The following is a 19631-nucleotide window of genomic DNA, read 5'->3' as shown; positions in this document are numbered from 1 at the left end:
TCCAGCCTGGGTGACAGAGCGAGACTCTGTCTCAAAAAACAATAAAACACAAAAAAAATTGCATTTAAATGATCTAGGAAAGAGATTTAGGGGCAGAGAGAAAGGAATAAGGAGAGAGAAAGGAATAAAGAGGTGTTTGTCAAACATTTCTTCGGGTGTCCGTAGTATCCAAACAGAGTAGATGGATATGTTAGGAAAGTCAGGAGATAGCCAAGCCTCCACAGGCATGAAATCACATGTAGTTGATCTTTAAACTTCATGTGAATTGACCCTATATTCCATAATATATCCATGTTGGCTTCAATGTTTTTAAAAAGCCCCTTTTAAATTTCCAGTTAAACTTTCAAATATTTTGCCCAATTCACTAAGAGAAAAGGATACACCAGGAAGATGTGCTATATTCTGTCCTGGGCTTCCCATCTCCAGCCCTACTGTAGATGCCCCCTGCTTTAAGAACCAAAGGTCTAAAGGTACCAAAGGAGGTCTCTGTGGTTGTATAATTAAATCCAAGGACCTGAGCACCAGGAAAGAAAATGCTGAGCACGGCATGAGCAAGGGGGTTTTGCAAGGCAAGCTGGAGTCATTTGGGGTTGCTTTGGGAGGTGAAGGAAGGCACTAGAAGATCTGAGGAAGAGGTAGCCAAAGTTCTGAATATATAAAAGTTGCATAATTACAGGCACCGTCAGGTACCACCTGCATCTCTGGAGGCAGCACCCCCATCTCCACTGTGGCTTTGGCTGCCAGCCAGAGCTGCCGTTTTATTGACAACTTATTGGAGTGCTTCTCCCATTGAACTTTCATGATGGTATTCATGTCACACTCTGCTTGGGTCTCAGATAAAAGGTCCTTCATCTACACTCCCCAAGACCATTATCACTGCTTATTATAATGCCATTCAGATGAAAAGCTCCACAGCACTACAAGGAAGATCTAGACTTATAATAAAATCTATACTTCTTTGTTTCCTTGCAAGACAATTAAACGTGGAGAAATAGGCGGGTCTACAGGCTGCTACCCCTGAGAATCTCCAGAGGAAGGACGCAAGGCTAGGCGGCAGCTGTCTGTGGGGAGCTTCTGTCTCATTTCATCTGGGCTTGGGGTGAATGGAAAGGTTCATGCATCTGATTGATAAGCACTAGCTTATAGATGACAGCACAGGCTTTCTGCTTCCTAACTCTTGTCAGCCTGCTCCAAGCACTGGCTTTCCAGCAAGCAGCTATTTCCTCAGCCCTTTCTTCTTCCCCAGCCAGGGAGACTTTAACCTAAGCCCAGACTAAATGCCAGCAGTTTTCTCCAAGCTCTTGGGTCCTATCTACTGACTGGCCGGCATAGCCTCATGGAGACTGTAGTCAAAGAAGAGTGTTTAGGCTCTACGTATGAGAAGATTCAAGGAATGGATTGACAAGAAAGCAAACATAGAATTTTTGTACAATGCAGAGAGATCAGAAAAATGGAAAGAGATGGAGACGAGGAGAGAGAACAAGAAAAAGAAGAGACAAGGAAGAAAGTTGAGAGGGAAGAATCTTCAGAATCATGCAACAAATCAGACAAAGTCAGCCGAGCTTCCAAGGGGCTAACCTGGAGAATGCAAAGCTGAGAAGAAGCCAAGGCAAAATAAGCCAATAGACTGAGGAGTGGCCCACCGTGCTGAGTGTCCCACAAGGCATAAATTGAGTTGACTCAAAAGATCTATGGACACGGGACTGCAGCTTCTGAGGCCTCTGAAAGAAGTGACATTGTTCCAAGGTGTCCAGACCAAAGCATCACCTCTGCAATCCAGCTTAAGATTTGTTTGTGGCTGAGAAGTATACTGCCATCTACATCCAGGCAGTGTAAAGTCTAAAAGGAGAGACACTGCCTGTTCCTGAAGGAATAAGGAGTGGGAAGAGAAGAAAGGAGAAATGAAGCAGGGAGAGGCAGTCCTGCACTGGCTGCAGGTCATGGCCAGTTGGCAGCCACACAGAAGATGCAGGAGAGAACAAGCGACCCCTGTTATCTTCTGGTTACTCCTAGAGATTCCTTTTTCTCCCTGCTGGTTGCCCTGCAGAATGTGAAATGGCACAAGAATTCAGGATGGGGACCACAGAGAGACTGGCTGGTGAGTAAACACAATGCTGCCATCTCTTGTAAATCTAGCTTCTTTCTTGCAGTGTTTCTAAGATCTCAGCGGGCTTGAGTGAATTTGCTCCTTGAATTAGTGGGAAAAATGGGACCCCAGGGTTGTAAGGTCCCCATGACCTCACACAGGCAAGGGATAGAGTTCTTGTATTCTCTTAGTTTCCTAGTTGGAATATTTGCAAATTTTTTTCATTCAAGGAGAAATTGAGCAGTCAATGGGCTATCAAACCCACATTCATTATTTACTTCAATTTAATTCAGAACACATTTATTAGACAGCTTCTCTATGCTGAGCATAAGACTAAACTAAAACAAAAGAATCATAGTTCTGGTGAAAAAAATGTTTTTTATGAACAATTCAGGCCAAGATGGGTCCCCAATATGTATGAGAAATAGCCAGAAGTTAAGGAGATGAGATATTTAGAAGGTGTAAGATGGACATTTAGAATCATGTTTGTATTCAATGTGAATAGAAAATGGGTACTGGGCACAGTGGCTTGCATCTGTAATCTCAGCACTTTGGGAGGCTGAGGTGGGAGGATCACTTGAGCCCATGTGTTCAAGACTAGCCTGGGCAACATAACGAGACCCCATGTCTACAAAAAAAAATTAAAAATGAGTTTCAAAATTAGCCGGGTATAGTGGCACATGCCTGTAATCCCAGCCACTTGGGAGGCTGAGGCAGGAAAATCGCTTGAACCCAGGAGGCGGAGGTTGCGGTGAGCAGAGATCGTAACGTTGCACTCCAGCCTGGGCAACAAGAGCGAAACTCTATCTAAAAAATATTAAAATAAAATAAAATTTAAAAATGAGCCAGGCCTGGTGGAGCACACTTTAGTCCCAGATGCTCTGGAGGCTGAGGCAGGAGGATTGCTTGAGCCCAGGAATTTGAGGTTACAGTGAGCCAAGATCACACCACAGCACTCCAACTTGGGCAACAGCAAGACCCCATCTAAAAATTAAAAATAAATAAAAAGAAAACTGTACGTGTGACATTATGGGCATTAGTCACTTGTTGAACATCTACTGTGTGCATCTGCACATCTACAGTCTCAGGGGCAGGGGATATTGTGGGGAGTGGGGGCATGTCATGTCCCTGCCCCCAGGAACTCTGAGTCCTGCTAAACAGACCGGTCCACAGCTAACATAATGTAATGTGATTGGGCCTTCACCCAAAAATGTCTCCTTCCCCTACCCACTCCATTTCTTCCTACACCCACCCCTGACCCAAACCCCATTTAGGGCATTCCAATCCAGCTCATGATTTTCAGCCACATGGCGAGGGGATGAAGCCATTTCAGGTTATGCACTTGTATCCCAAAGAGTTGTTTGTGCTTTGCTCTCTAAGTGACTCAAGCAGGATTCAGAGAACTGTTCTCAGTAGAATCTTGTTCTCTTTAATAATCTAGTCTTCAGCCAGGCAGGGTAATGAATTGTTTTGGCATCTGGTTCTTGTTGCTTTGCAGACCACAGGAGAGGCAGTGGTGATGGCCCATCCCTTCAGCCCTGTGGCATCCCTACAGGATCCATGGGAGTCAAGGTAAGTTTCAAAGCAAATGAAACAGGCTTTTTGCCAGGTGCAGTATAAGAAATCATTCCAGGGATGTGGTGTGGGGCAGAAAAAGAAACGTGCCCACAGTAAATCAAGTAAATTGACAGAGGAAATAGAAAGGGGAATAAGGCTGGTAGAGGGAAACAGAGGGAGTACACAGTCCTGCTGCTGAGTGGACACAGTTGTGCCCCCTTGTGACCAGAGAGACTTCCTAAGGGCAGAGGGCCTTGGAGACCAATGTGAATGACTGAGGCAGGTTGTATAGGATGTTCAAGAACCAGGGAGGAAGGAAGGGAAAGGAACATTTGGATGCAATAACCAGCATCAAACGGCGGAGCCTCCAGGCGATGGTGAAAGGTCAGAAGCTGAGTCTAAAATGTTAACGGGGGACAGCACTGAGAAGATCGCCCCTAGGGAGATCCCAGACCCTAGGATGCCTTTCCCGTAAAATCCATCCAGGGTTTCAGAGTGGTCTGAATGTGAAGTTTTATCCACATGTACCTCCAGCAAGGCCCTCACAGTTGGGAACAGGGAAAGAGCAGGGGAACAGAAATGAGAAGACTTGGGGTGGGATGCATGGAGCTGCCCCTCACCTGCCGTGAGGTGTGGAGGGGTCATTTCACCTCCCTACACCTGTACCTCTCCCTCTGCATGATGGGGATTGTGATGCCTGTTCCCCTCTCTCAAGGTTGTTTGGGGCCTCCATTTGGATACAACACAAAGTACTTTAACAAGTACTTTGTAAATGGTGAAACAATGAACATCTATAGATTCCATTTCCCTCCTCCTCTTTCTCAGTAGACAAGGTGGTTTTACAATGGCAGGAGGTGAGCTGAGCTTCTTTGGCAACTCTCAGTTTATTAAAATTACCAGAGTCCTCAAGCTTCAAGATCCTGTGATACTAAAGAACTTTCATTCCTTGTACCACCCTTGGTGGTATAAATTCTCAGAAACGTTTCTTCTAACATAAACATACTCTTTTCCTTCAAGGAAAGGAATCAAAACAATGGGGTTATTATGATTCTATCATCCTGTTGACAAAATCTGAGACTTGGCCTCTGTAAAGCAGTGGTTAAGAGCACAGTTGCCGGAGGCAGGCTGCTTGGATCTGAATCCTGGCTTCACCACCTAATAGCTGTGTGACCTTGGGCATGTTACTTAACCTCTCTGAGTCTTGGCTCCTTGTCTGCAAAATGAGGAAACAATAGCATTGGCTTTCTAGGATTGCTGTAATGATTAAATGAGTTTACCCATATGATTGTAGTATAATGTAAACCAACGCCTGGCTCATAGTAAGAGTTTGATGGATATATGCTTCTATGACAATGATAATGATGATGAAGCTATATGACTTGATGATGATGATGATGATGATGATTCTGGTGATGGTGATGGTAATGAGGACCTGTGTGATTTCCAGGGAAACTCTTCACATACAACAAACACACAGACACGTGTGCACACACACACGTACTGTCTTATCAAAGCTAATCTTTTAGTTAGAAATGAGAGAGCACTGGATGTGAACTTAAGAAACACAGATCAATCACCCTGGGGCCCCACTGACTCACTTTATGTCACCAGCAGAATCCCTCAACCACTGAATGACTCACCTTCTCTCTCTCTCCCTTAAATGGGAAGGACAATGCTTGCCTATGCTGTCATGGTGCAAGAATAAGTGGGTTTATTTTGTTAGACAGCTTTGAACTTGTTGGATGAAAGGAGCTATTTAAGTACAAAGGAGGTGAGGGCAGCTGGGTCAGATGCTAAATTAAGACTAATGGAGATCGCTGTTCATTATTGAGAGCTTCTCTTGGGTAGGTGCCCAAAGGGTGTGTCACGTGCGCCAAAACACTTTTACCACTTGAGAAAAAGAACAGAGGAAGGGAGGGTGTGGCCGCCTCTGACCCTTCCTGGGTTTCCTATGCTGTAAATCCTAACGTCTCTCAAGCAGATCAGTCCTATGTACATGAGCAGTGACCAACAAGTAGGACGCTGGGCTTGAGAGTAGTTGGAGGAAGAGCAACCAGATTCTCACTTAAGCTCCCTCCAGCCCTGGGGCTAGGAACTGGGATCACTCCGGCACCACAGCTCTGTATCAGGAATACCTGGATTAAACCAGAACTAGCTATACTTGTAAATTTTTCAGCAAACTACAGTGATTCAGAGAATTCACAGAACAGAAAGGGAAGACCAAAACCAGCTCCTAAAGTAGGTTTGGTGATTCCACTTCAATGTTTGTGGTTTCACTGATCAATAAGACTTATAAAGCAGGGATGCACAGAGTTGTGGGGGCTAGAAGACCTCTTACAGCCATCTCAACCAGCCCCATCAGTTCCGTAAGTGTTCCCCTCAACATCCCCACCAGTGATTCTGAAGTCTCTGCTTGTCTCCAAGGATGGGGAACTCTGCTTCTCTGGCCAGCTGTAATGCTGAATTCTGGGGATGTGCTGATTCTCAGCCATGGATATCAAAATATGGAGCTTTTGATTCATGTTCTATTGTCTACAAATTCCAAGCTGAGCAGTTGCCAGAAGGACTCACCAATGGGGGTTACTGGGGAGGTTGGATGGGTCAGCTTGTTTGGGCCTTTCTAGACTGATAGAAATAACCATCATTTAACATTTTCAGAGTTTTGCAATGTAAAAGAGAAAGGCTCTATCATGATCTGATGGTATGAGGGATTCCTCACTGGAGGACATATCAGGAGGGCAAGGCCAGCCATTTCTGTAGAGGATCTGGCTAGTCAAGGGCTCACTCCGCAAATAAACCCCCAAATAAACTAACCCAGTGGTTCTCGAACTTGAACCAACATCAGAATCACCTGCAAGTCATGATAAAACAGACTGCTGGTTCAGAAAGTCAGGGGCGGTGCTCAAGAATGTGCATGTCTAGCAAGTTCTCAGGTAATGCCAGTGCTACTGGCTGGAGGACGACACTTTAAGAACCACTGCCCTAAACCTTCTCATGTTTAATTTGTTTCCCCCTCAAAGCTTCCAAAGAACCGGCTTTGGATCTGGTTCAAAGAGACTGGGTTTCAAGTCTTGACTCAGCCACCAGCTGAGAATAATAACAGCTGCTGCTGCTTTGCAGGGCTGATGTGGGGCCGTGTGACACAATGTCAGCGAAGCCCCAGCCAGTGCCTTGCTCATAATGGGCATGTCATTCTAAAAGCTCAATTTAAGTTACCTGTCCTGGGGCTTCTGGTTCATGTTCTATTGTCTACAAATTCCAAGCCAGACAGCTGCCAGGACCCACCAGTGGGGCTTACTGGGGAGCTTGGATGGGTCAGGTTGTTTGGGCCTTTCTAGACTGATAGCAATTACCATCACTTAATATTTTCAGAGTTTTGCAGCGGTCTGTGATGCCACAGACTTGAGCTCCTCCTTTACACAAGGACTAGGTGGCTTATCCAGATAAAAGGGAAATATTACTTAGTGTCTATATTTTAAAAGTTCTATCTGTAAATCTGTCTCCAAATACACTCGGTGAAGTTCAAGTTTGGGTATCTCTCCTCTGTGCCACTTTGCCGCAGTCCCATTTTTAACTCCAGCCTTCACTGGCTTTGCAATCTCCCAGAACCACTCTGGTGAACCAGCCACAACCCCCGTCTACAGAAGCATGTGGCTCAAGGAGTTTCCAGCAGGGCTCTCAGCATGGGATGGAAATGCTGAGGCCAGACTGTGCTGGGCTCATTCTGCTGCAGAAGCAAAGTTTAATAGCAAAATAAAAACGAGGGTGCCTGCCCCATCTCAGAGAGATCAGGAGGCAACAGAAGAGAGAAAATGGTGCACTCGAGACACCTTGAGGGGAAGAAACACAAATCCAGCCACAGGGGCTGAGCTGCTGGACTCAAACACCTATCCACAGAGTGGCACTGTCTCTCTTCAGTCTCCTGCCTGGCTGGCCAGGGAGGCAAGGCCCAGGTAGCAGGCCTGCAGAGCAGAGCCTAACGAGCTGAAGACACCTCCCCTTTCCCAGCACCTTGGGCTGAGGAGTGTGTCAGTATCCAATTGATGAGCAGAGCCCATGGGTGGCCCGGGAGCAGGGGGCACAGGCTGCAGGGGCTGGACTGGGAGTGCTGAAGGCTGGGGTCGCGCATGGGTTGCAGGGAAATCTGCATAGAGAAAAAAGATGTTTGAAACATTGGCATGAGAAGTATGTGAAAGACAAAAGTATATTATAGACACGTTAGAATTAAAGAGCAAAAGGGGACTTTAGACCTTAGAGGTCCCTCTAAGCCTGAAAGGGGCAATGACGTGCCCATAGTGCACAGTGGAGCTGGGGCCAGAACTCAGTGTACCTGTGACCCAGGCCAGGGTCACATCCCGTGTGGAAGGAACACAGCAGAAAGGCCAGAGGAACAAGAACTGCCCAGATGTCAGCCACTGATTCCATTTAAACACAGCCCCTCATAGTGTTCCTTAGTGCTTAAAGGGGTATATCAGCCCTCTGACCCTTTTCACAGGGCCATTGTGGAACTAAAATGAAAGAGTAAGTGCACATGCCCTTAGCAATACTTTAAACGCTATGAGCACAAAGAATACTCATTATTGGAATACTTCTTCTAGAGAGAATTTAGCAAAACCTGAATGTGCTGGGCACTCAGTATTTTAGCCCCCTATGGAAGTAGCCAGCAACTGGGAGCACAACGTGGTCAGCAAAACAAATGCCATGACCTGAAAACTCCCGCACACCCTCATCTACGTCTAGGCAGGCATTAGCTCACCAGGCCTACTGGTAGCAAGTTTGTCTCCAAAGATGGGATCTGCAATGCCACCCCCACCAGGCCTTCAGAGCTCCTTTTAGGTCATTCCCAAGAGAAGTTATCTGTTTTTGCACACGGTGTTGACATAGACAACAACAGGGCACATACTTGCAGTCCTCACTCTCCAGAAGGTTCCGGTACGTGGCAATCTCATTCTCCAGCCGGACCTTCACGTCCAGCAGCACCTGGTACTCCTGGTTCTGCCGCTCCATATCGGCCCGGATCTCAGACAGCTGCTCCTCCACATTGTTGATGAGGCTCTGCATCTGGGCCAGTTCTGTGCCGAAGCGGTCCTCGGCTTCACACAGGGAGTTCTGTAGACAGTCCTTCTATAATATCAAAGAAAGACGGAAACAAGTTAAAAATCATGGATCTCTGCCTCCAACCTCTTAAGATTGTGACACCCCAAGACATTGCCAGGTACAGAGGGCAATCTAACTCCCTTTAGCTGTCCTCAGCCAGAATAACTAACACTCTTCATGGTAGACCTTTAAGATCAGAGCCCTCTGACCTGATTCACTCAACATCCACATCTACAGGGAAGTGCTTAAAAAAGAGATGAAATCAAGGTTTAAGCTGAGTCCGTGGTTGGTATTTGAGGCCTGTACTGACCCCAGAGAGCTGCTCATGGGCAGTGAGAGCCAAGCTGGGTCTCCCATGCATACAGAGGGACTCACCAGCGTGTGCTGAGCCTGAAGCTCCACCTCCAGGGCGTTCACCGAGCGTCTCAACTCCAGGATCTCCGACTGGCAGCACTGCAGCTCCTCGGAGCAGGACATGGCCTGCAGACTGATGCCTTCAGACTGGAGCACAGAGAGACACGGTCACCTGCCTGCCCAGATGGAGGCCAATCCCCACTACTTAGCAGTCCCCCTCACCTGGGCTTGGAACCACTGCTCCACATCCTGGCGGTTGGTCTCCACCATGGCCTCATACTGGCCTCGCATCTCCCCCAGCACCCTACTCAGGTCAATGGTGGGCTCAATGTCCAGCTCAATCCGGAGCTTGTCTCCCAGCTGACCCCTCAGAGTGCGGGCTTCCTGTAGGCATCAGAGGAGTATGACCCACCTGCAGAGTACCCCACTGCCCTTCACCCAAACTCTCAACTCCCACTTTCTATCCTCCTCAGTAATTTCCCTGTGCTCCTCTGAAGATAAACCACTGCCTGCACCAGCCCAGCAGCTTCCAGAAGCTGTGGACGAGAAGCAATCTCCCACCAAAAGCCAGAGCTCACCTGCAAAGCTTCAATCCCAGGCAGAAGGAAGCCTCCATTTTTTTCCCCCCAGATGAGCCTGAATTCACCTCCAGAACGTCTCAATACATCACACCAAGGGTCACACACCTGCTCATGGTTTTTCTTGAGGCAAAGCAGCTCTTCCTTCAGGGACTCCAGCTGGGCCTCCAGGTCACACTTGGCGAGGGTGAGGTTGTCCAGCACCCTGCGCAGGCCACAGATGTCAGCCTCCACCAGCTGGTGCAGCGAGCGCTCTGTCTCATACCTGTAACAGGGAAAGTGCAGGAGTCACAGTTACAGAGCAGGAAGGGGCACCAGGACATGACTCCCAGCTCGCAGCTGTAAGTCCATTGTTCTGCCCTTTGCCATCTAATTGTGAGTTGGCTTTTCCTGTGTAGTGTGCTCAAAGCCCAGAAAGCAACAGGATATTCCCCACTCAGTCAATACTAAGCACCTGAGATGAACCAGGGGGAGCAGCTGGTACTGAGGATACGGTGGTGGACACACAACCAGCACCTGCCTTTACAGACAGATGGCCCAAAAGGGAAGTGGCAAAGTAACCAGGTATTTGCAACACGGTGCAATCACTGCAGACCCCTCTCTACAAGCTCCATACTCAAAGGGACCCTGGATTCCCTCTTAGAGTAAAAACCACATTGCCAGAGTGAGAGGAAGGAAATGGGTTTCTTTAGCTCTAGAAGAGTGAGACTTGCACAGTGCCCTGAAGAAAGATGATAAAACCCAGTGCCCCTTCCAGCACCCAGGGTAGACCCTCCTTAGGTGGTGTCAACCCTTTGACTTTCACATGTTTTCGTCTTAGGCTATGGAGCATGATTTCTGCTATGAATTATCAGCGCTCACAAATTAATCAAGCTACAGCACAGAAACGTATCCTTATTAAAGCAACAGTTTCTCAGGAAATTGCCCCAAGAAAGGAAAATTTGGTACAAAATTTAAGGCCAAGTCCCAGCTCTGCCACTCAGTAGGCACATGGTTTTTGGCAAGTCACACCAGCACCCCAAGCCTCAAGGGTCCCTACCTGCAAAGGAGATGCTATCCCTGCCCACCTGCTTCACAAGTTTCTTACCAGGTGGAGGATGCATTCTAGCACATGTTGTAAACTGTTAATGCTAAACCACTGGAGAGTGGATAGTTTTTCAGGATCTTGAACTTAATGCCTTTTGTTCTCTCGTGCTGTAACTACTGGGTTGGGGTCTGGGTCAATGACATCCGATGCCACATGAGACAGAAGCAGCCAACTTGGCATTGTCCCATCCCCATCCAACCCCAACTCACTTGGCTCCTTCCTATCCCCGTCCAATCCCACAACTCACTTGGTCCTGAAGTCATCCGCGGCCAATTTGGCATTGTCTATTTGCACAACCAGCCTATTGTTCTCCGATTTGGTGCACAGAATCTGGGATAAGAAAATAGGTTCAATAAGTGACTTACTGATCCCAGAGACACCTATAGCCTCAGGTGAGAGGAAGTTTTATTGGCTGAAGTTGAATCTACAGCATCCCCCTGGACAACACAAACTCCCAAACATGCAAGAGATGTTTTCGTGGTGTGGGAAGAAAGATTTGCAAGAGACTTCTTGGAAAAGGATGAAGACATAGAGTCGAAGGAACCAGGAGATGGAAGACAGTAGCAAACTGAACATATAACAAAGACTTGCTTTCATTTTGCCAGATATGATGCTTAGCCCAATATAAATAAGAAGATCTGGCCAGGCGCAGTGGCTCATGGCTGTAATCCCAGCACTTTGGGAGGCCAAGGCAGGTGGATCACCTGAGGTCAGGAGTTCGAGACCAGCCTGGCCAATATGGTGAAACCCCATCTCTACTAAAAATACAAAAGTTAGCTAGGAGTGGTGGTGCACGTTTTTAACCCCAGCTACTCAGGAAGCTGATACACAAGAATCACTTGAACCCGGGAGGCAGAGGTTGCAGTGAGCTGAGATTGCACCACTGCACTCCAGCCTGGGTGACAGAGTGAGATGCTGTCTCAAAAACAAACCAAAAAAAAAAAAAATCCAGAATCTAGACCACAAAACAGTGGACTAACTATGAATGTTTTAGATAAAGTAGGATCTGTTCTAAAGAAGTTCTTTCCTCTAGCTGTCCAACCTCCCCACAGGTCTTCTCTGAATCTAGCCAGGTTTCTGTAACCCCTATTTTGATATTCCTTGTCTTCCTGGCTCTGAAACTACGATGTAGACTCTTCAGAAGCTTTAGCTGGATAATCAAAGGTGACAACAGATATGCATAAGATGCTGATGCTGTTGTGTGGATAGACACTGCCTTGGCAAGGATGTTAGGAAATACTCCTTTTGCCCTGTTTGCTGCACCAGAAGTTTCAGCATACAGCAACTGTCATAAACACAGCACAGTTTTTACGCAGTTTTCATGAAATTAGCATGGTTTTTTGTGACTACGATTTAGGGATTTGATGTGCTAAAGTTAAGTAAGCATGAACTCAGAATCCTGGAGAGATAAATTCCACATCTCACCCTTTACAAATTCCCATTCACCTTCACTCAAGAGATTCTCTTCCCACACTTAAAAAAAAAAAAAAAAAAAATCCACTGCTGACCCAGGGTCAGTAATCTTTTTTTGTAAAGGGTCAGATAGTAAATATTTTAGGCTTTGCAGACCATACAGTCTCCATTACAATGACTGAACTCTGCCACTGTAGTACAAAAGCAGCTGCAGACAACACACAAATGCATGAGCATGGCCATGAACCAATAAAATTTTATTTGCAAAAGCAGGTGGTTGGCCGGATTTGGCCGACAGGCAGTAAGTAGATTCCTGAACCCTGATCTGGTGCACTGCAAACCTCACCTTCTGCTGGAGCTCCTGGATAGTGCAGAAGTAGGACTGGTAGTCTGGGCACACAGTGGACTCATGGCACTTGCTCCTCTCACGGAGTTTGGTCTCCAGTTCTGCATTGTCCCGCTCCAGCTGGCGTACTTTCTCCAGGTAGTTGGCCAGGCGGTCGTTCAGGAACTGCATAGTCTCCTTCTCGTGGCCGTTCAGGGTGTTTTCGCTGTAGGCCCCACAGATTCCAATGTTGCCAGGAATGTGGCAGGTCCCTGGCAAGGGACAGGCGGTGTGGCAGGTTGGGGGCAGACAGAGGCTGGGGCGGCCCAGGGGAGTCGACCCCACACGGACTCGGTTGGCATATGCCACATTAGCCAAGAGGCACAGGGAGGCAGCGTTGGCCTCTGAAACCTGCTCGCTGAGGAGGGAACTGCAATGGTCGGAAGTCATGGTGCTAAAAGGCGAGATCCTGCTTTGCCCACAGTTGGATCTGCTTGAAACCAAAATCTTCCTCCTCCTGAAGATTTTATATAAGCCTTAGTGGGTGTTGGTGCAAGAAAACTGGCATTTTCCTCATTAATATTTATGTCAATTGTTATACAATCACTCTATTAGTCAGTGGTTTTTGTTTCCTATAAAGAGTTAATGAGCTCATGAAAGAGGCCCTAACCTCTTGCTTCCCATCACTTCAGGGTCCTGGAAAACAGAGAAAACAAGGTCTTCTTCAAGAAGCCCACTTTCTGTGGCTGTGGAATCTTTCCCCTTCTATCAGCTTATGTGTATGAAATAATCAAGAACTAAAGACTCCTAAAATTTCCTGCAAGTCTCTCTCACTCCCACATTCTTTTCCTACCTCTGACTGTTTCCACTGTAGCAAAACCTAAAATATCAGTCAATCAGGCACATTGCAGAAAGGGGAAAATCATGATTTGTTTGTTTTGATAGATATTTATGGAGTGCCCAGTGTGGGACAAACACACATCTAGGCTGTCTTGTAAGAAGGGGATTTTAGATTTCAATAAGAGAGATAAGAAAGTAAATGATCTTGATATTATGAAGACAGTAAAGGGAGGTGTTTTTTTAAAAAGAGAGCTGCAAAGATTTTGAGGTGGAAGAGAGCTCGCTGAGAGACCAGAAAAAGACTTCATGGAGTAGGGAATTTTCCAAATGTGTTTTGAATGATATTTTCCATAAAGCGTTGGGGAGTGAGTTTCTCTCAGAGAGAACAAGATAAACACAATCAAACATTTGGAAAATGGAAAATAGTCTAGTTGTGTTGGTGTTTATAATGGAGACATTATCCCCAAGCCCTGGAAAGTTGCATTGAGTCCAGGTTATGAAAAGCCTTGAATGTCAGGACCATGGTCTTGAGGTAAAGGTGAGTGAAAGGTAGGGATCTGCCCTGGAAGATGACGTTCAAGTATAAGGAAAAATAAATAGCCAGGTTCCTTTTGAAGGAAAGTAACAGAAAAAAGGTGGAAAGTTCCTTCATGCAAATTGTTAGAAAACTGAAAGTGAAACCTAAGTTCCAAATTGATCTTGGTGTGTGAAAACTAACACACTTTTTAATACTCCTTGGGTTAAAGAAGAAATCGAATAAAAAAATTTTAAGTATTTTGAACTGAATTAAAATAAATACACAACCTATAAAACAGATGTTGGCAATTAAGACTTTCCCTGTGCATACGTGAAACAGATAAGCAGTTTGGGGAGTGAGAAAAAAAAGGCTCATAATAAAACTGATGGTCTACAATTTTCAGGAAATAAAATTATGTTTCTGTGTACTGGAGTCTACAGGTTAATTAAGGCAGGGAGTGATTAACACTTTATGGTGTCTGTTCTCAGGGCCTCACCCACCTTCCCAGGCCTCTTTCCTTTCTGTTGACCCTCTCACCAGATTGAGTCCCTCATCACCCTTGTTTACAGAAGATACATACTCAAGAACTTTGATCTTTCATCTTTTGAAATATTTTTGCATTTCTTTGAAATGCACCTACCTTGATTGTCCATTGCTTGGGAGACTCTAGAACAAAATTTAAATTTCCTTAATCTTCAGACACACTCAGAGCATCAGAAGCTTTATGGCCTCCCTTATTTCTAAAACAACCCAGTGACCATTTGTTCAATAAACCCTGGAAAAGGGCAGCTAGCCAGCTTCCAGTCTATGCTAACAAAGATGCTACTTTGACCCCATTCCTAAGATGAATGAATTCACCACGAGGGCCCTTGAAGCAGCAAGTGTGTGTTTTAGCCTGCCCTAAAACATAGCATCTCCAGGACGAAAGGGACTTCAGGATCCTCTAGTCTAGTACCCGTTTGCTTTAAATCCCCTTTAATGGCCTTCCTCTAACTAGTCATCTAGTCCACCATTTTCCAGGAGAGCTCACACCATCAGTTCCTGTGGCTTACAAACAGCTTCCCACGCTTTGTGCAAGACACTGGTATCCAGAATATTAACAGCAGCTAGCTCAGCCTTAAGGCACTCACATTATACAGAATTGTTAGAAAGTCTTCTCAAATCTACCTTTGTGTTACCTCTCCCTGTAGCTTTCTTTGGGTCATTCGTTCATCCATTCAACAAATATTTATTGAGTACCTACTCTGTGCCAGCCAGGGACTGAGCCAGAGGCTGGCAATACATTGGCAAGTAAGTCAGAGGGTTGGCCCTGTAGTTCATTTACTCTCCAGTTCTCCCCATGGTGTCCCATACAGGATAAATCTAATCATTCTGCCACATTCTCAGCTGTTTGTGGCAGATGTGAGATTTCTCACTCATGGTTCTGCATTCAGCATGGTTCTAAATCCCCTTGCCATCCCAGGAATATTCCTCTGGACACGCTCCATGATGTAACAGTTCGTATCACTCTTAAGTGGGGGCTGTACAGTGGGATTTCTGATGAGTTTAGATTGAAAGGCTGACAGTAGATGGCCAGAAAACCTTCTTGCCCAGGACTTTGGTGTAAACCATGCTGGTCCCACTGGCTGTTCAGCCATGATAACCAGCCAGCCACCACTTGGTCCCATATACAGTTAATGAGACCCATGGGGACCCTTCCCTGTAACTCTATACAGATGTGGGTGATATTCTCCAAGGCATGGCTTACCTTGTCCCGGTGACTTACTCTAAGTGTCTGATATTCCTGAACTCTTGTTATACCAAAGCCCTTCTCAAGGGGATGGGGAATGCAGAGATGAAAAGGAGAAATTTCCACCCTCAAAAAGCTGAGAGCAGAAAAAGAGGTCACGTAACTCAGTGGAGGGATAAGTGACTGGGCCTTAGAGATATAGAGGGGCCATCAAAGAGACTTTGTCTGGAACTTAGGATTGGGAAGACTTGGATGGGCAGGAAAGGGGGAGACAGTTTTCCAGAAAAAGAGGATGAACAGGCCAGGCAAGGTGGCTCATGCCTGTAATCCTAGCACTTTGGGAAGCCAAGGCAAGCGGATCATGAGATCAAGAGATTGAGACCATCCTGGCCAACATGGTGAAACCCCATCTCTACTAAAAATACAAAAATTAGCTGGGTATGGTGGCATGCGCCTGTAGTCCCAGCTACTCAAGAGGCTGAGGCAGGAGATTGCTTGAACCCGGGAGGCGGAGGTTGGAGTGAACCAAGATTGCGCCACTGCACTCCATTCTGGGTGACAAAAAAAAAGAGGATAAACACAAGAAAACACTCAGAAACAGAAGTGGGCTCAGGAGAACTGGGTACAACCTCAGAAATGCAACAGCCAACAACAGGCCTGTCCCAAGTGCTGGATCCCCAAAGAAATGAGTTTGAATGACACAAAACGTCAACCCAAAGAGCCACATTGCATTTCTAAAACCTGTAAGACTGAAGTTTGTACACCTCTATACTAAAAATATTATCTGCTTCGATTTTTGTAACATCTTCACCAGCGGTTGTCAAACTTTAACCAGCAACCCCCAGAGGGCTTGCAAAAATGCAGATTTCCAGGCCCCATGCCATAGTTTCTGATTCAAGTGGCCTGGGGTCAGGCCGGGGAGTCTGCATTTCTAACAAGTTCCCATGTGACACTCATGCTGCTGGTCTGGGGACCACCCTTGGAAGACGGAACCACCGCTCCATAGCAATAGACAAGCTTTGTGGTGACTTCATCCTAGGTAAACGAAGTACCAGGTCACAAAACAGAATTTGATGAATTCAAGAGGAGCCCGTGTTTGGATTACTGTACTTCAAATCAGTTAGCATGCAGTTTTCTCCAACGTAATAAGCAAGTTCTGTTTGTTTTCCTAGTTCGCCCTTCTTTGCAGAGGTTTGTTTTAGGAGGATATCTAGGAAGAAGGAGACAGAAGAGACAAGAAGGAAAATATGAACACTGTGTTGCTTATGCCTGTGGGGAAGAGGCCGGTCCGTGTGAAAAACAATGTTCGTAGAGGACAGAGAAAGGTCACATGAAGTAATATTTATTGACATCTATTATGTGCAGGGAACCAAGCTTGGCACTTGGTATACAATATTTTACTTAATTCTCTCTCACACACACATAAATCTATATGCCCAAATTAGATAGACACCTACAATGTGCCACCTACTATGTTATTTGACCACCTACTATGTGCCACCAAATATTATACTATGTGCTTCCCATATTATCATGTCTTTTCATCCTTATAACCACACTACAAAGCAGTTACAAGTATCCCACTGTAGAGTGAAGAAAACAAAGCTCAGAGCAGTTAGGGAAGTTATCAGAGCTCACAAAGTTAGAATGAAAGTATGGGCCTTGAAATGTCAGCCCAGGTCTGCCTGACCCTGAAGTCCAAGTTCTTTCTGCTCTGCCCAGTGACGCAGAAAGGGGCAGAGAGTGGAGTCTGGACTGAAGCCCAGGCCAACACTCCTAGACACCAGCTGTCCAGCTGGATTTATTCAACAAATAGCTATGAGGTTCCCGCTCTGGACCACACAACTCACCGAAAGAGCTAGAGACAGAACAGAGTCCTCCGGAGGTTTTCGAGCAGATGAAAGAGAGAATCAAAGGAGAAATTTTAGAAAATTAATCCAGTGCCTGTCAACCTAAAATAATCAAAAGGCTCAGGATCTGGTTAAAAGAGTTTTTGCAAGCATGGCACATGAAAGCCGTCTTCTGGGGACACAAGAACACCGAAGAATGGCAATCAGTACTCCCAGTGTGGGGGGAAAGTGAAGATCATGTATACAGGCAGAAATAGAGGTGCCGAACAGAATTACAATGTTTTCCATACAAAGGCTAATGTACAGATGTAAGATCTGATTGACTGCTATTGATTACACTCTCGTGAGGATGCTTAACATTCTGTTGTAAAGAGGCAGCAGTCACAAGGCCCTCCTTCTCCAATGTCATTTACTCCAGGTTTGAATATAGACAAAGGAGTCTGGTTACTGTGCAACATGTCAACACACAAGTCAGGAAGCAACAGTCCTTGCAGGAGAGAAGAAAAACAGCTATATGGCATGACCTAGTTTCCCAGGCTTAATTTTCACCTGAGCATAATAAATTTAAAAAGCCCTGACATTTCATTTTCTTTGTTTGTTTGTTTTGTTTTGTTTTGTTTTTAGATGGAGTATCGCTCTGTCGCCCAGGCTGGAGTGCAGTGGTGCGATCTCGGCTCACTCAACCTTTGCCTCCTGGGTTCAAACGATTCTCCTGCCTCAGCCTCCGACGTAGCTGGGATTATAGGCATGCGCCACCATGCTCGGTTGATTTTTTATTTTTAGTAGAGACAAAGTTTCACCATGTTAGTCAGGCTGGTCTCAAACTCCTGACCTCAGGTGATCCACCCGCCTCGGCCTCCCAAAGTGCTAGGATTACAGGCATGAGCCACTGCGCCCAGCCCCATTTTTTTTTACATGCCCAGTGTGCACCCTAGAGTGGGAACACTCAGTCTCCATTTCGTATGCTCTCCAGCACGTAATACAGTGCCTTGTGCATAATATTTACTCAATAAATAGAACAGAAAAGAGTGAAAGGCTGGTGGTGTGTGCAGAACAAATCCAGCACAGAAGAGAGAGGGCAGGAGGGGGCTCTTCCAAGAATCCAGGCAGGATGTGATGGATGCCAAAACCAGCCACCAGCAGTGCTGATGGAAAGGAAGGCACAGAGGACATAGATGCTGCAAAAGGACTCTACAAGACAGGGCGACTTACTGTACATGGAGTCAAAGGAGGAAGAGAAGCCAAAAGTGGCCCCAAGGTCACCCCCAAGTTCCTAGGACAATTGTGTGCCTCAAGGAAGCTAAGAAGTCAAAGGAAAGAGCTGGCTGGAGCGGGAGAAGCTGCATTCAGATTTGGAGAGGATGAGTGTGACATGTAGCTACCTGGGACTGGCCTCTAGGGGGTCAGAGACAAAGGCCTGGGGCCAGGGCAGAGCAGCCTGGGTCACTGAGAAACCCTCCTTCTCAGATGCTAAAACATATTTACACCTGGCAGGCAGGTAAAGCAGGTAGGCTTAGCCCAGGGGCTCGTACCTGAATAGGAACAGTGATTCTAACTGGGAGAGTCTGTGTATCACCCCCAACCCCCAGTGGGGATGCAATGTTTGGAATCTCTAAAACAGATGGCAGGGAAGCTATTTTAGTTAGAGGAAGTATTATTTGAAAACAAGCATAACCTGTATTCGAAATGAGCTGTCTTTTAGTCATGATACAAGTTTGGTATTTACATTTTTAAAAGTTAAAACATTAAGTAAGAAGGCAAGGTATCTTTATATTCATTAAGTGGGAAGGCATGGTTATGAAACTCTGAATTAGGAAGAAAAAAGATAAATTAAAAATGGTTCACCAAGCTGAGCTCATGAAGATTATAAGTAGCCATGAGAACAGATGAAATTGATTTTGTTCTTGGTCAGGAAGACAAAGAGAAGATGCTGAGAGGAAGGACAGGAGGATGGGGCACACACCATCAGCCTTAGGTATTGTCATGCGCATCCGTGTGAAGAGACCACCAAACAGGCTTTGTGTGAGCAACATGGCTGTTTATTTCACCTGGGTGCAGGCGGGCTGAGTCCGAAAAGAGAGTCAACGAAGGGAGATAAGGGTGGAGCTGTTTTATAGGATTTGGGTAGGTAAAGGAAAATTACAGTCAAAGGGGGGTTGTTCTCTGGCGGGCAGGAGTGGGGGTCACAATGTGCTCAG

At 46.0% G+C, this 19631-nt stretch overlaps 1 protein-coding gene and 1 long non-coding RNA gene across 2 annotated transcripts; one reads left to right on the top strand and one right to left on the bottom strand.

The window, feature by feature from the left end:
• Positions 1–3565: 3565 nt before the first annotated feature.
• Positions 3566–13755, top strand: LOC105503048. Its single transcript, XR_001000431.1, has 3 exons — positions 3566–3658; positions 9568–11468; positions 13586–13755. It is a non-coding gene; the product is annotated as an uncharacterized LOC105503048 (long non-coding RNA).
• On the bottom strand, positions 7158–12947 carry LOC105503047 (keratin, type I cuticular Ha7-like). Its single transcript, XM_011929776.1, has 7 exons — positions 12519–12947; positions 11007–11089; positions 9781–9937; positions 9317–9478; positions 9116–9241; positions 8547–8767; positions 7158–7787 (listed from the first exon to the last, which is right to left on the bottom strand). Exons 1-7 carry the CDS (start codon positions 12945–12947, stop codon positions 7673–7675), a joined length of 1293 nt encoding a protein of 430 aa, XP_011785166.1. The 3' UTR covers positions 7158–7672.
• Positions 13756–19631: the final 5876 nt, after the last annotated feature.

The sequence above is a fragment of the Colobus angolensis genome, unplaced genomic scaffold (genome assembly GCF_000951035.1).
Source record: "Colobus angolensis palliatus isolate OR3802 unplaced genomic scaffold, Cang.pa_1.0 Scaffold83, whole genome shotgun sequence".
NCBI classification, from domain to species: Eukaryota; Metazoa; Chordata; class Mammalia; order Primates; family Cercopithecidae; genus Colobus; species Colobus angolensis.
Note: the sequence above shows the minus strand (reverse complement) of the source record. Positions and strands in the feature narration are given on the sequence as shown.